The 17,124-nt window shown below is 42.6% G+C and overlaps 1 protein-coding gene across 1 annotated transcript; it reads left to right on the top strand.

Annotated features, from left to right (window-relative positions):
* Positions 1-3,526: 3,526 nt before the first annotated feature.
* Positions 3,527-15,971, top strand: ETNPPL (ethanolamine-phosphate phospho-lyase). Its single transcript, XM_030947542.1, has 13 exons — positions 3,527-3,614; positions 5,009-5,127; positions 5,296-5,455; positions 6,322-6,396; positions 7,885-7,978; positions 9,076-9,192; positions 10,884-10,966; positions 11,462-11,687; positions 12,556-12,710; positions 13,433-13,522; positions 13,729-13,859; positions 14,737-14,804; positions 15,635-15,971. The coding sequence occupies exons 1-13, from the start codon at positions 3,559-3,561 to the stop codon at positions 15,764-15,766; spliced, it is 1,506 nt and encodes a 501-aa protein (XP_030803402.1). The 5' UTR covers positions 3,527-3,558; the 3' UTR covers positions 15,767-15,971.
* Positions 15,972-17,124: the final 1,153 nt, after the last annotated feature.

Below are 17,124 nucleotides of genomic sequence, written 5' to 3'. Positions count from 1 at the left end.
TTTGTCTTCTCTTCCATTGGCTTCTGGAAATTTCCAGCTGGAGGGCATTCTACTTTCCCATCTCCTAGATGTAGTAAAAAAACCACATTGGTTTGCTGCAAATATACATATCTATATATTTGTGTACATATATATATGTATCTGTCTTATCTATATTAATGTCTTCAGGTGTCTACTTGAACATATAAATGCGTGTGTGTGTATATAAATATATATATATATATGACCAGTAGAGTTCAGAAAATACTGTACACAACCTCTTCAGAGATATCTCTGTCTGTTAGTATAGTTGTACTCGAGCTGCTTTAGTTTGTCTCCCAGATCAAAGGTGGACATGGCTCCTGTCACATAACCAGGATGCAGGGGTTTATTTCATGTGCTTACACCAAGACAGAATGTTCAATAGCTAATAAATATCCTGATTGTTTTTTTACGTGCAGGTTACAGCTTGACTGAGTTTCCAAAGTGCCCACACCTAAGTGGAGCTGTCACGAGGTCTTTCTGACATCACCTTTGGCTGCTCCCTCCTGGAGCTAACGAGTATCTGGTAACTTTTTGCCAGCTTTTAGGATCTCTCTTCGGTTTGGTATATTAAAATCGTTGTGAGGTAATTGATTCTGGTTGAGATAAAGCTGATAAAAACAGATGTTGCCAACACACCCTTTGCTTAACTGACTGGGGGCCCTGCTGGACCGGTCACTGCATGGACTCGCAGGCAAGTCCATTCCCCTTCCAGAGCAAATGCCAAGCAGCTGCCTGTCCCTGAGAAGGTGCAGACAGCTATGGTTTGTCCATCTTTAAATTTCTGTACTGAAACAGATCTTTGGTGCAGATCACTTTCCACAGCAAATCCATCTGCAGTGGGTTTACATCTCAGGATGCACCAGCAATATATTGTTTTTCAGAGGAACTCCTTCACAGTTACATAGGTAGCCAGAGGCACCTTACTTGGATACTTTGGGTAACTGTTAGAAATATTTACTCCTTTTCATCCTTCGTGCAGGAAGCCAGGCTGCTGGTTTTTGGTACCATGCCAGGACAAAGCCCATTAACAATCGTGGAAGAAAGAAAATTAAAATGTTCGTAAAGCAAACAGAGCAGGATGGAGTAAACTGCATGTTTTGGTTTGTATTTTTGGCTTTTTACTAAAACACAAGTATTTTGGAAAGAAAGAAAAGAAACTGTTTTAATCCTACTATATATCATGAAGAGATAGCTGGCAGTATTTACTGCATAGCATTGTGAGGGCAAGTGGTGCTGCAAAGGCCTGTGTCTGGGTCAGGGTCTCTGCTAATCTTGGGAGAGACTCCACACATGAGACTTGGCAGGCTTGCTCCTGCTCATGGTATCAAAAGAGCATGAAAGAACTATGAGCCAAGAGGGATGGATATTTCCTTGAATGTTACGACCCTTTCTTTAAAGGCTTTAAAGGAACAGAGAAACAATCTCCCACTTCTACTTCACCTGCCACTTCAAGGTTTCCTGGTAAGGTTTGCTGTTGTTATAAGTTAGCTGTGGGCAAATTTGCTTTTGCTAAACCTGAAACAAAAGCCCTGATACCAGGCTGTCAGTGCATGCTTCTAAAGTAGCAGCACGGTATTTTGCATATATACCTTAAATCTGTTTGTGGCCCAGGGTTTCCACATGAGCAAGACGAGGTGCATCAGCAAAAACAGCTGAGATTTTCTGGTGTTGGCATCGACAGCAGCCCTGGAGGAAGGGACGAGGCTGTGCTCGGCACCGACAGAGGGCAGGCACCAGCCCCGTGTGGGAAAACCATCTCTCCTGAAATGCCTTGGGACTCACAGGCTTGGATGCTGCCTGGCCCCAGCCCTTTTGTATGCTGCTGGTACCCAGGGATTGCTGCTAAGTCAGTGTGTAAGGTGTAGTACAACTTGAACTGCATCTACTCTGTGCTAAATATCATTGCCCAGTTTTCAGAGGTGCAGGCAAAAAGGAAAAGCATTGCAGAGAGCATTCCTGACAGACTCTAGCTTTGGCTCTGTTTGGATGTTAGCAGATCTAAATGCCTGTTCTCTCCTTGAGGACCATCAATGAATTTCATCATTGCCTGTACAATACTGCCCTGGCTGACAGTTTTGGCAATTCCTTCATGTCTTTTTATGTCTTTCTGCCTGGACAAGGCACTGAAGACAGGCAGCAGCTGTCTCTGCTGGGATGTAGAGGTGGAGCTGCTATGATTTCTGCTACTGTTGACTAGTGAGGCAAGGTTTCCAATGGAGCAGTATAGAATGTCAAAGCTTCAAATTTAACACTGAGGAAGCTCAAGTAAATGACTGGATGGAAAGAAGTGCTGTCTAGAGAAGCAGAAAGGTGGCTTGCTGGCAGAGATATTTAAAAAAAAAAGTAAAAATCAGGAAGTGTGTTTCTTCATTATGCAGAATTTAGGATGACTTGCTGGATACTGATCAAGAAAAAGGAAGTATCATCAGCGCAGGAAATTGTGTGGCTTTACATATGCTCTCTGAAAACTCTTCCAAACATAGTGCTGCAGGTGGCACAGACGAGCTACAGATGGGGTAGCAGGGCCGTGGGCGAGTGTTCGTGCTGTCTGCTCATGCAGCCTCCAGAGGAGACGGTGCGTGCTTGGCAGGGAGAAGGTAAATCCGAGGTGCTCCACCAGCAGCTTCTTTGCTGTTTAAAATGCGATGCCTCTTGATGGGAATTCTGTCCTCCTTCCCCTCGTCTTATTCTCCCCTTTTTATCTTGTGGGCTTTGATGTCCAGCGAGGTGGTTATCAATGTAACCATGCAGAAATGCCACATTCGAGCAAGTCACTTTTTTGCTTCTGTGGTTACAAAGTGATCAAGGACTAGGTATATTTAGATATTGCCTGGACCTAAGAGTGAACCAACGTATTTGAGCACCACGGTTCTTTAGGCACACGTACAAAACCTGGCAAGCTGTAGATCTTACTCATTTGCCTCACTTTTTAAGAAATGCGGAAATAGTGATACTGACTTTGATGGGCATATATACCTCAGCTTACTCTTACAAACAGATTTGGGGACATAAGAGGCAAAGAGGAACATTGAATTATGGCCCTGATTTTGATTAAATAATCTGCTTTGTGTTCCTCTCCCCCCTCCCGAATGTTTGTGGCAGTGGTGCTGTGGCCACCAGGATGACCGAGGACTGGCAGGAATGGCAGGATCGCGCGTGGGAGCCGAGACCGCCCCCACGCACCAAGCCAGTTGTTCTGCCAATTTGTGCTGCCCTGCACCCCTAGGAAATACCAAAAAAAAAAAAAAAACCCAACACAGCTCCAAGGCACAGGACTCACCCTTGGCTGGCCCGCCTCAGCTCAAGAGGAAACACGAGTCCCCCGAAAGGAAAGCCCAGGAGGATGGGGGAGCGGTCGGGACGGGACGTCCCGTCCTGTCCCGTCCCGTCCCGCCGGGGCAGGCGGGAGGGAGGGAGGCGGGAGGAGGGGTTTGGCCGGGGCCGGCGCCGGGATAAGAGGCGGGGAACCCTTCGGCGGCTCGGACGGACGGTGCTCTCCGGTGCCGTGCCGTGCCGTGCCTGTCTGCCGGCGGGATGGAGGAGCTCTACAGCAAGGCGGAGACCCTCGCCCTTCGGAGAAAACACATCGGGTAGGGGCGCCGGCGGGGCCGGGAGCGGGGCAGAGGGGAGGAAGAGGAGGAGGAGGAAGGTCTGTCTTTGGTGACAGCGCCCGTCCGCACCCGCTCGGCTCTGCCCGGGGGCTGCCAGCGCTGGGCAGCCCCTCCGGACCCAGCGGGGAGGGGGACATGGGCACACACAGGAGCTGTCATCCCTCTGGATTGCCAGGGCTCGGGGCCACCCGGAGTTCCCCAGGCGGGCGGAGGGATGCCGTCATTAGAGCACTGCCCATCACATTCACTTTTCCAACAGATCAAAGCAAGCGGCCAGAATGTGGTACCCAGGTGTACGTGTGAAATGAAGCTGTGCAGGGTTGGGGTGTTTTTGTGCGTGCACCTGCGAAACACCCGTGTCCGCTGAATGAACCTGTTGCTGTTCCTTAAGCTGAGTTTAACTGAGGGACGGGCAGGAGGGCTGCCAGAGGTTGTGACCGACACTGATCAAGAAAAAGAATGTACCAGCTGCACAGGAAATTGTGTGGCTTTGCATCACGGCTAGAAGCTGTGAGAAAGAAAGCGAACTACTTCACTATGCAGGAGTCACATTTACAAGTTCATAACCTCAGTATATACCCAACAATAACTCTCAGACTTACCTGGAAACAACTGTGTTTATCCAAGTTCATATAAACACTGCTAAATGTTCAGAAGACTTTCCTTCTGCTCAGTAATATCATTCAACATAATTACATAGCTGGCACATTCGACGGGGCGGGGGGGGGGGGGGGGGAGAGAAATAGAAAAGAGTACTTTGGTTAATTTTATAAGGAGCTTGAGTTTTGCTGCAAGCCAGTGTGATTGAGATGCTTATAACATGCTGCTTTTAAAGATTTTTATCCAAAGCAGAGAGGGTGAAGCACCTCTGAAAATAAAGCCTGCAAGGCATTAGTGTTTTGTTCTTGACTGACTGTGACCTCTATATGCTGCAGCCATCCATTGCGTAAGGATTTTTGGCTATAGTATAGAACAGTTCTTAACAGCTTGCTTTAGTCCCAGAGAGTGATTTGGCCATGGATGACTGTAAGGCATGTAAACAAGCAGAGCTACAGCCCAGCAACACAGCAGGACATATAAGGACCTGGAACAACGTGCAGACACTGTTCTCCTGTGAAATCAATTGCAGGCAGTCAAGCTTTGAAAACACCCTTATTAAAGACCAGCTTCTGTTCCCACTGTGCCTGGGGGAGTGCATGGGTTTTCACTGTGAGCAGGAGCCCCTGCTTGACCACCACCTGAATGACTCACAAGCTTTTTTTGCAGAAGGAGGCAATTGTCTCCAGAGCTGTAAAAAAATCAACCTCCTCAACATTCAAAGGAGGGAGAAAAAGTGAGAAAATGAAAATGGTGTTATGTTTATTATGTTTTAGGCCTTCCTGCAAAGTTTTCTATGCCAAGGACCCTCTGAAGATAGTCCGTGCTCAGGGCCAATATATGTTTGATGAGAAAGGAGAAAAATACTTAGACTGCATCAACAACGTTGCACATGGTAAGCAGTTTGACCTGTGAGACTGCTTCTATTCCTTAATTTCCAGTAGGGATCAGGATACATTTCTGCCAAGTGGTGATGTTCACAGTGCTTCTCTAAACATCCTTGTGTGGTTCAGTAATTGACTGAACTGGTTTGATAGTAATAACTAATAATTTTCTTCTTTAGTGGGCCACAGCCATCCATACGTGATAAAGGCTGCAACAAAACAGATGGAGCTGCTCAACACAAACTCTCGCTTCCTGCATGACAACCTTGTTCAGTATGCACAGCGACTCACAGCCACCCTGCCTGAGAAACTCTCTGTTTGCTATTTTGTTAACTCTGGGTAGGTCTGAGTTGTGTTTTTTTTATATGACTGTTCTTTATTTTGCTCCTGTTTGAGACAAACACTCAGGACAGCTTGATCTAAATCTTATGAAGTAGGACTTAGTAACATGCAACAAAAATATGTCCAGCACTGATCAAAACTTACTTCCTATTTGCAGCCATCATATTTAGAGTGATGGTTCCAAGCAAGAGGGCAAAAATATGAAACTGGCCTGCTGAATGCTATGCAAAAAAAAAAAAAAAAGTGGGGGGAAAAAAGCAAGAAGAGGAAATTAATTCTGCAAATTGGTGAATGTTATGTACAGACTGATGAATGCCTTCTGTAAATTGACAGATAACCTTGGAAACAAGTTAGTCCTCTTTAGGCAGATTGGTAGTCTGTGATCACTTACATGTCCAAAACAGACAGCCTGTGAGCAGAAGAACTGTTCTTCTGCTGACAGATCAGGCTGGAAGCTTGAGTCTTCTTCCAAGGTGCAGATTTGTGATGGTGCAAGCACTGGGGAGAAAGGAGTTGTGGACTGTGGGAGATGGGGCATTGCTTTTTGAGGGTTAGTGACTGCACTGTGTTCTCAGCTGCAAATTGGCCTCCTTTGTACCAAGGGGAGGTAAATATCTACACGCAAACTGGGGAAGGAAAAGAAAGCATCTCTTTGTTTGCTGTTTATACAAAGGGCTGTTTTATCTTTGCCCCCTTACATGGCACTTATACTCTCAACCTTAGCAATGTAATCTGTAGAGTAACAGGGTTATGCTATGTTGATTTCTTATATCCATGAGTCCCATGCCTTGCCTTCTGTCAGGATACCCTTTTACTTGGAAGTGCTCCTTCAATGCTTTGCTGCTGTATCTGTTTCCATGCAGGTCTGAAGCAAATGATCTTGCTCTGCGACTGGCTCGGCAGTTCCGCGGGCACCAAGATGTGATCACCCTGGAAAAGTAAGTACACAGAGCAGCTTAAGTGAGCACAGCCAGCAGCTCCTGCCTTTACTTCAGAAGCAGCTTTGCAGCAACCCCCTGCTGTTTGTTCTCCACTGCCTGCTGAAAGAAAAGCTTTGTTGCTTTTGTATTAGAACAGATCAGGAAATCCCTTTTTCACATTTGGATAAACAGAAGTTTTGAAGATCTCTGAAAAATAAGCTTGTTGGTCACCCCAGAAGGTCAGGCACCTCTTAGAAGGCATTTCCCACAGACTCCCAAAACACTTCATGCCAGAGACTTCAATGTTGGTTTCAAAAACAGTGAGTGGTCTGGCTACTGGGCTGCTCTGGAAAAGTGGTTTCTCTTCATCACGCATTGCTGGACACGTTTCGTTTTGCACAAATAAACATTCAGTGGTCAAGAAGAAAGATCCTGTAGTTCTGCAGCAGTGCTGCAATGATGCTCAGCTCTCCTTCAGTGAACACAAGTATGCACACAAAACGAAGGGACTGGAAAATCAGGAGGTGTTGGGAGGGTTACCAGCCACAGGGTAAGTGGCTGACCACATTTCATGGTTTTCCTATCCTAGATGCAGCTGTCGGTTTGGTGATGTTGCTGTAGTGCTGGATTTTCTTCTCAGATTGTGATTAGAAAGTCCAGCCAGAGCAAATGCAAGGGCATATGTCTATCTGAACAGCACAAAGCTTTTTTGACTCAGCTATATTCAGATCCCTGTTAGCAACATACTAACCTATGTGTTTTCTACTAAGAAATCATGACATGTCTTTGGTTTGAGGTTTGATTCACTTCAAATTTATGGCTGAACAAAAGTGTTTACTATTCCCTGAATGCTACATGCTTTAGGCTCAAAAGGCTCTGGTCCCTCATTTCTAAATCAGTTGGCTTCGATAGTAACCAGCTTTACCATACTCTGCAGTATAAAACACTTATATTCCAACAAAATCCTTTTCCTGACAGTGGCTTCTGCCAAACCCTCTCACCTGCAATGCCCTCAGGGCAGACAGTGATGGGCAACTGCTGCATAAGGTCCCCACTTCTCCATGCAATGCACACTCCTGAGAGTTTTCACAATGGTGGTGGGGTCTAGCTTGCAAAGCTTGTGCTGTCCAGAGTGGGGCCCATGGGCTGGAAATGAAGCAGCTGGACCCAGCTTTCAGCTCTAGGAAAATCAGTGCAGGCCAGACATCATCTTGGTCTGTCCCCATGTTGGCACTTGATTTTATCCTGTTTCCAGTCTTGCTAGTGAATTAAAGTCAACAGCAATTTCATATCATCCTGTTTCCAGTCTTGCTAGTGAATTAAAGTCAACAGCAATTTCATATTGCTTTGAGGGAAAGACAGAAAATTAAATCAAGATCCCTTCACAAACAATACTGCTGTGATGCAGATGTGGTTGCTATTCTGGATGATGTATAGGCACAGTTGTAAATTTGGCTCTTCTATACATTTGGTGAAAAGTGACTTGGATATTTAACCCTCACACAGTGCTTACCATGGCCATGTTACATCTCTGATCGACATCAGCCCCTATAAATTTAATCAGCTGGGAAAGGACAGCAAGAAGGAGTATGTGCATGTGGTAAGTATGGTTTTTTGTTTGTTTTGGGGGTTGTTGTGGTTTTGTTTTGTTGTTGGGGTTTTGTTTGTTTGGTTGGTTGGTTGGTTGGTTTGTTTTGGGTTTTTTTTTTGTAATTTTGCCTGTTCTGCAGCATATTGTATTACCCACTTCTGGTGTAAATATATTTTCATTCTGTGTTGCTGATGCTAGTGTACATATGCTTGGCTGATTTCAGTGGAATAAGTACAGCAAAATTGTTTGCTTTTGGATTTCTAAGAAGGTGTTCAGCTGTGGGGCTGAACACTTCCTTCATTGTGCTACAGGTTTTCTTAGTCACTGCATTGTATAGTTACACAGTTTGATGAAATTAGCCAATATCCATTGAACTGGTTTGGTTAAAGATGTGCAGGACTTTGAGTCTAGTTCCAAAACTGGAAATGCAAATTACACAAGTTTGCACAGCTTGGGGTATAGGACTCCTGAGTGTCTAAGGGAGTGTTATTTTCCACATAAACTTGTGTATCTTAAAAAGACAAAAAAATTTCTCAGTCTAGAAATGTACACCAAGCAGGCCTTTCCTTCTCCTTGCGTTAACCACACTGCCAAAGTAGCATCCACCTTTCTGCACCACTTCCTGTCTCTTAGTTACTGAGACTGTAACTAACATCGTTTGTAGAGGCTCCTAACACCATTTGTAGAACCTTGAATGTCTCACAGATTTGTACCATGACTAAAATGCCAGGAGGGAAGTGGCAGACTGGAAAACCCTACTGTCCAGTTGCAGAAATGGATCTTCTGCGAGAATCTGAAATAAGGTGGTGGATGGGTACTCATTATTGTGTCTTGAGGGAGAGGAAGGACAGTCTTGAAAGGTGGATGAGGTAGATGATGGTTCTTACAACAGCCGTGTTCAGTTATATTGAATTGGACATGATAGGCCCAGATTGAGTTTAAGCTCCAGTAAGCATTTTTGCTATTCAAAGCAAATATTCAGGCTGTACTAACTCTTACTACCTATTTGTGTGAAAAGCCAATAAAGTGAAACAATAGAAAAGAAGGTAAAAGTTCCATAGAATGATTGCCTTCCTAAAAACAAATAAATAAATTGGTCTTTTCAGGCTCCTTCTCCAGATATCTACAGAGGGAAATACAGGGAAGACCACCCAGATCCAGCAAGTGCTTATGCTGAAGAGGTGAAAAAGATTATTGAAGAAACTCAGAAGAATGGACGCAAGGTGTGTGTTTTGTGCTCTAGAAATGCTGAGGCTTCACCTATTTATTTTGGCATGGGGGTGTGTAACAGGCAACTAAGGACTTGTTTCTTTCCCAATTTTGTGTGCTTCCCTCTCCCTTCATTTTTCTATGATGTAGTTCTGTTCAAAATGGGCCATTTTTCTATCTGATGCTCTTATGATAATTTTTCTAGGCATCAATGAAAGAATCAATAATACAGTTGTATATAAGCAGGTACAATCAAAGCTGTTAAATTTCCTATTTTATGCATTGAATTGGTAGATTGTTAATATTGTAGGGGAAGGTTTGAGACCACCTGAGAAACTACATCACAAATTCTAGCACAGACATTTTAAAAAATCCAGGACATGGAGAAAATCTATTGGAAAAAAATCTCAATACTACATTTCTGAGCCTGTTTGGTTGAGATAACTTTGAAGTAATATAAAAAGGTGAAACTTTCAGTCATACACACTATGACCTTGATAAAAACGGACAGGTGTACCTAAAATGTGTGTTAATCTTTTATATGATGGCATTAGTGTGTTGAGACTTGTAGGGCTTGATCCAAAACCCCCTGAAGTCCCAGAAGACTTCAGTGGAGACTGGAGCCTGTTCCCTTCTAGTCCTACAGGCTTACATCACCCCTCCTTTAATTTCTTCATCAACTATTTTTTTTTTATTCTCTACTAACGGATAGTTTTGTTTTCTCTTCCCTTGTTTCCTTTCTTTTGCACATTTCTTAGGTTTTGGTGGCATAGACGTGTGGCAGGACAAGTTGTGCTAAAGGCTAAGCCTCACATGCAGTGGGAAGCCGCGTACTCTTTGGCCGTGTGCTCACGTGTAGCGTGCGGTTCTTTGCACATTACTGCTCGGCCTTGTTTCCAGGAAGACTGCACCAGCACAGAGACCTCTTGATGCTCAGGGAGGGGTTCACAAGTGGTGTGGGGATGCAATCCCTTAAATAGCAGACTTATGCTGAGACCTTGGGGTAATATTGTATCTCTGCTGCATAGACCTCTGCTGTTGACAAGAAACGAATTTTGATGTTCCAGTGTGTCTGATCTGCTGTTCTTACCCTTCCTGACTTGAAATAACTTTCTTTTTCATTCCTAGCAACTGGAATTACTTCATCTGTAGAATTTTTCTCTTCTTTTGTCAAGTGCCTCGTGCTGACATGTTATTTGTGTAGTTATGTGCATTAGGCAGGAGTGCCCAAAGGCTAGCCACAGGTCATCTTACAGGTCAGTTGCCACCCACCTCTACCTGGTGTTCATGATTAAACAAAAACCCACATATACCTGCAAGCTTTATTAATCTCTTAGTGAAGATGGTACACGCTGTTGTGTGTCCTGTAAACAGGCATTTTAAAATAAATTTATGTAGCTCCCAGGAGCTAATCCAGCATCCACTGACACCAGGAAGTGTCTTCCAGTTCAACACAAAGGATTAATGGAGATCCTTGCATTCCCATCAGGCTGCAAAGGTGGCCCTGGCTACTGCAAATTTGGGCACTCTGATTACAAAATTAATAAATCCATTAGCCATAGCTGTTTTCAAGAGCTCTCAGTTGTCCAGCCCATTGCGTGATTAAATTAAGGCCCACATTTAAACATTTATTTCTAGACTGTTAAATGTCTCTGCCAAGGCCAAGTAGATGAACACAGCTCTCACACGAGTTTGTCTCTTGTAGATTGCTGCCTTCATAGCTGAATCCATGCAGAGCTGTGGAGGCCAAGTAATTCCACCTGTGGGCTATTTCCAGAAAGTGGCAGAGTACGTACAGCACTTCAGAGGGGCGTAACGGGGAAATTAAACAAAGAAATAGCTTTTTTCACTATAGACTTATCTAATTAATTCAGCTATTAACCTTTCTTGTTCTTGCCTATCTGTGGTTCATTTCTGCTTATTGAAGAGTATGATTTCAGTTCAATTTTTTATGGAATATCAGGTAATTTTTAGCTAGATAATTGCTATTCTGTTCCTATCTTTAATCCTCAGCCATAAATTTGATGGAAGATGAAGTTAAACCAGTTATAATCCTACAGTACCATTACAGTACTCCTATTTGACATTAAAATGTCAATTTTTTTTCTTAACATGAAGCATACTAAAAATTTCATAGCTATAAAATAGCTATAACTGTATTCTTTCTTTTTTTCCTAACTTCATCTCACACTGCAGAATTTCTGTGATGCAGACTGCCTTGTCCTTGATTGCCTACCCACGTTCTGCAGCACTAGACTCTCAAGGTATTGTGTTTGTTTTCAGGTATGTGCGTGCAGCAGGTGGAGTGTTCATAGCTGATGAGGTCCAGGTTGGCTTTGGCAGAGTTGGAAAGCATTTTTGGGCATTCCAGCTGCAAGGTGAAGACTTTGTGCCCGACATTGTCACCATGGGAAAGCCCATTGGCAACGGACACCCCATGTCTTGTGTGGTCACAACAAGGGAAATTGCTGAAGGTTTTGGTGCTTCTGGACTGGAGTATTTCAATACAGTAAGTTCATAGGTGAAGCTTTGCCCTTTTTATTTTTCTCTTGGTCTGCATTTACCAGTTAGAAGTTCTCCAGGTGATCCAGATAACATCTGCAGCAATCACTGCATCACATTACTAAGAGCTTGAGCCAATCACAGTCTAGTATCTAAAAGCAAGTGGAGAAGCTTTAAAATATGCTCTGTATCAAGTATTACATCATCATATGGACCAGCACAAGCTCTCTGGCAGGCCATGCATCTCAGCTCACATCCCTACAGATAAATTCTTCCTTATGTCACTTTCCCTCTTCTGACTCTGAAATGGTGATGATGTAAAATTCCATTTTCTAGGGAAGGCTCTGTGCTGGTGGAGCTCATGACCTGGCAGACCTTGCTCTCCAACTGACACCTAACAAAAGAGTGACCCTTTACCAGAAAATATTTCATCTGTGTGCATGCCACAGAGGTTCAGTCTTCTTGTTCACTGAGCCTGATTTCTGCTCCTGTGACTCAGCCTTCTTCCCAGCTACCATGAATTCCCCTGTTTTAAATGGAGTTTATACTCTCTGGATCAAAAGATATCAAATCTACCACCCACTGCTCTTCCCAGGAGCATTTTGCCTGCATGTGCAATCAGCTGAATTCTTCAGTCCTGAGATCTTCAAATTACTGTAACCTGGAGCAAAGGAAGAAGGAGAGCTTCCCTTGCCCAAATGTAGGGGATGGTCTTCCACAGCCTGAATGCCACAAAATCCCCAACTTTCTGAGCTTTCCTCATGGCATGCCAAGCAGGAGAGGGCAAGTGAAAACAACGTGGATAGCTGCAGGTGAATGTTTTATTTTGATAGGTTTTGATTTGATGACAGGTTTTGTTTTGTCTTTGCTTTCAGTTTGGAGGCAATCCAGTGTCTTGTGCCATTGGCTTGGCTGTGCTGGATGTAATAGAGAAAGAAGGTCTCCAAGGGAATGCCACAACTGTAGGAAATTATCTCCTGGAGTTGCTGGCTGAGCAAAAGGAGAAGCATCCCTTAGTGGGAGATATCAGGTGGGTGCATTACAGCAATGTCAGAGAAGAAAAAGCAACAAACTTGATGTGATGGAACACAGAAACATGCCATGATTTTGCTACACCTCTCTTTTAAAATGTACTGCCCAAAACTGGTATTGAAAGGCAATATATATATATATTTTAATTTTTTTAAGTTGTCCATCTGTCTGCTTAATCACTTACAAGCATAGCCACTAAAAATGTTCTGGGAGAGCAGGAGAAAGAGCCATCCACATGCAATAACCAAGATGTCAGCACACCATTGTAATCATGCAGACCTTGTTAAAATCTCTGGGATTTCCTTGAGAGATGTTACTATGGATTTTCCTCATCTCATGTTTCTACCATTGATAATTGCCTTCAGGTTTTTTGGGGGGAAGAGGTTGGGTTGCAGGATTTTTGTGTTTCTTTTTTTGTCTCCCTGGCTTGTGATTTTCCGGATAAGCAAGAAAGAAAATTGTTCTGTCATTCTTATCTGGCCAAATAGCATTAATGAGCCAGGTAAATTTATTTATCCATAAATACCTGTTATCCCATTTGATTGTGTGAAGTTGCCAAAAGGTGACCAAAGACAAAGTCTCCTCTCCCATTCTCCTTCCCCCATTTGTGCCCCGGGGAAGGGAATTACAGTTGTTAGAAACAGGTATTGCATTTGCAGCAGAAGGTTTGGGCTACTGACACTGGATTTCACTTGCCTGTACTTTTCTTTTCTACTCCAGGGGTGTTGGATTGTTTGTTGGAGTGGATCTGGTGAAAGATAAGCAGAAGCGAACACCAGCCACGGCTGAAGCTCTTCATCTTATTTACAAGTAAGTAGTTTTCGTAGTAGATCTGCAGTGATCAAACCCTCCTAACATTTTCCAGCAGTTAGTAATTAATTTTATTTTCAGTTTGTGTAGTTTTTGCTGACATAATACTAAAAAAAGAAAACTTTCAAAATCTGTCTTAGCTTGAAGGAAGTGACAGGACACAGTTTTATACCTGTATCTAACACAGGTGTTTCCTCTTTTCACAGACTCAAAGAGCATCAAATCCTTCTTAGTGCAGATGGACCCTACAGGAATATTTTAAAATTTAAACCACCAATGTGTTTCACAATGGAAGATGCAAAGCATGCAGTGGAGACACTTGATGCACTTCTTACAGGTATGTGTGCTCTAGGGCTCAAAGGAATCTCTTCTTTGTTCATTTCCCAATGAAACACCATCACAGCCTAGGCCATTTTATGCAAGAGAGTAATCAACTGCATTTTTTACCATTCATCAAACTGCTATTCTTTATGCCAATTATTATAAATATATACAACCCCCCCACACATGTATTTCATCTAAACTTTTGGACAAAATCCTGCTCTTGAGCCTTTCTCTTACAGACTCAATGTTATTACTCATTTCTGGTCACATGTGCTGTTTGTTAAGGAGTGAATATATTAATTCAGCACAGGCCTGAAAGACATTGCAGATACACTGGTGTAACTTTCCATAATGTGCTCTACCTTTTCTTTTTTCTTTTTGTTTATTTTTTAACTAGAGTCCTGTAACCTGATTGTCTCACTCAAATTGAGCCTGAAGGTTTTCAGGTTCTATTTTTTTTTCACCTGAGGCCCAACCCAGGGGAAAATAACATCAGTTATACTGTTAGCATGAGGGCTCTTGGAGCCTGTTATACATTAAATGCTCCCATCTTCTGAGAATATAACATCTAAAGTTAGACTTCCATTAACCTGCTGGAAAAGGGCAGAATTCCACTCTGAAAGGTTTCTCTGATACCCCATGCTACAGTCAAGTTGCTAATTTTATTATTTTTTCTAAATACCCCCAAGGTAGGCAGTCCTGACAGATTAATCACTTTGCCTCAAAAAATGTTTTAGGAAGTACTCATCACTCTTCAGTTATTCTTCTATGTGATAAATGCCCAGAGGAAGAGTTGATTTTTTTAGCTTCGGGGAGCTACTAAATTGAGCATATGCTTACTTCCCCCCACTTCTTTTTAATTTAGTATTTTTTTATTATTTATTTTTCAGAACTGGAAGAGGCCACTGGAATGAAGACAGAAAATAATGCATCTACAAATGTGCAGTGTAAAAGAAAAGTATGTTTTAATTTTTTAACTCTTTTTCAGAAAAGTGTTTGGCAAAGCAAGTATAAATTACTTTTGGTAGTGTGAATGGCTCTGTGCCTTGAAACTGAGCTCGGAGAGTAGCTTGCTGCTAGAAACCTGAGAGGATTTACCCTGTCCCACGGGGGTAAATCTAAAAAGAGCTGAGTAATCCAGACCAACATGTTATAGACAAGCCACCCGCCTTATCTGCTTGTGTGCAAACAACACCAACCAGACTTTGGGCTACACAAAGTCATGAGCACAGCAGTCATCAACTATTGGTTCTTGGTATTACATGCTACTGAAAGAGATTTGGCTTTCTAAGCAAGCCTGCAGCCTGGAAGGTGTCCAGGTTTTCAGAGAGTTCCAAGGATTTTGTTTCCATCATAGCTCTTTGGGTATGAATGGCTGACACACATCCAAATTAGGACTTCTTAGGTTGCAGCCTCAGCTCTGGATAAATCACATATGATTTCTCACAGCCTTAAAAGCATGTCACCCTCTCTACAGGAAAGTCTGCTGAACTGTCCCTTGGTGGATTTTCCACTGGTGCTGTGGGGATGGGAATGCAATAGCTCAGCTGCCATAGGGTGTGAAAGTTAAGCAGATACATGATGAGTAATTTGCCATATACCTAGATTTTACTAGGTTTGGAGTGTAAGCCTACTCTTACAGACATTTTTACACAATCAGTTCAATGTCTTTCAGAACTAAGAAGTTGTGGCAGTAACAGAGAGTCAGGCAGAGCTACCTAATGGGAACCAGGTCCAGGGTGCGGAAGACACACACGTGCCTCCACTGACATGTTCTTTCTGTTTCAGACAACTGAAGAGAGTTCTCAGCCAGAAGGTGCCAGTGAAAGCATTGGCCACATGAATGGAGCTGCCTGCCGACAAGAAAATGGGATTTATTCGAAAAAACGCTCAGTGCCAAGTAAAAGAATAAGAACATGAAGAGGGACAGCTTCTTCACTCACTTTGAATTTGTGTCCGTCTTGCTTTTGAGATGAAGAGTGCAATAGTCCGAGTCCTAGGATCTGTTTGAAGCCTAGTCATGCCTTTCATAAACTGGCTGGATTCCTATTAGCTTCAGTAGGTTTAAAATACCTTTTCAGATACGTGAGAACTGTGCCATGTGGTTTGAAATCTAGATGCGACAGAACGGACAAGTGATACAAAAATACCTTGGTGCTGATGGCAGGTGTGACATAGGTACACAAACTTGGCAAAAACTGCAGATTTGTCCATATTATGCAGCATCTGATTTGCTTAACTGCCATAAAGCAAATGCCAATCCTATTAAGTTTAAAAATATATGCTTAACATGCTATTTTTACAATATTTTAAATTTCAATATGTAATATTGAGATGTTAATTAGTTCCCATGTTTTAATGGCTGAATTCACTAAACAATGCTTGAGAAATAAATCATTATTATCTTTTAGTGTAACTTAGGTCCTATGGACCATATTCCCAGCTGATGTAAATTGGAGTAGCTTTGCTAATGTCAGCAATGCTCTACTAAGAGTCTACAACTCTGTCTGTAGAGACACAATGTCTATGCAGGGCACTCTCACTATAAGTTCAAAGAAAATAAAGAATCTAATTTTCTATGAATAAAGCAACATTTATAAATATTTATATAGAGTAAGATTTTAAATTTTTTTCCCTAGAGTTTATAGATTGGATTCTATCAGTCTATAAAATATGCAAGTAAAGTATATATAATTTCAGACACACAGATTGATTTGCTTTAACCTGAAGGTGTCTAAAAATGAGGTTCCCAGGGACAGCCCAGCTTGCATTCCCATGGATTTGAGTAGTTTTGAGTGTCATGGGAATTACTGCCTGATCCTGCCAAAGCAGTGCTGATACTTTTTGTCAGTGGTGATGAAGAGTCGCACACCAGTTCCATGGGATCCTGACACATAAATGGTAACACTGGATAGGTTACTGAAAGGAGAGGACCACTGCATAAACCATGCATGCAACCAGTGCTGCAGATACTTCAGGCTGACTTTCCTCACTGTCAGTGTTAAATTCCAATGACAGCACACAAGCCCTGCTTCTCTTTCTTAATATATGAACAGCTCCATGCTATGGAGGACACTGAGGGGTTTCCAAGTAGTTTGTACTTCAGCAAAAAATATAAAGTGTATTTATTTCCTCTTCAATCTTAATACCCTAAATTCTGCTGTTTCCTAATTGCTGCTAATTATCCTACTGATATATGACTGAAAATTGAGCACTTTATCTAATTTCATGTTTTCCACAATTTGCTACATTTATGTCTATGTTTCTAGTGTAACTCT

This window comes from Camarhynchus parvulus, chromosome 4 (genome assembly GCF_901933205.1).
Source record: "Camarhynchus parvulus chromosome 4, STF_HiC, whole genome shotgun sequence".
In the NCBI taxonomy this organism is placed as follows: domain Eukaryota; kingdom Metazoa; phylum Chordata; class Aves; order Passeriformes; family Thraupidae; genus Camarhynchus; species Camarhynchus parvulus.
The sequence above is the reverse complement of the archived record's forward strand: the minus strand, read 5'-3'. Positions and strand labels throughout refer to the sequence as shown.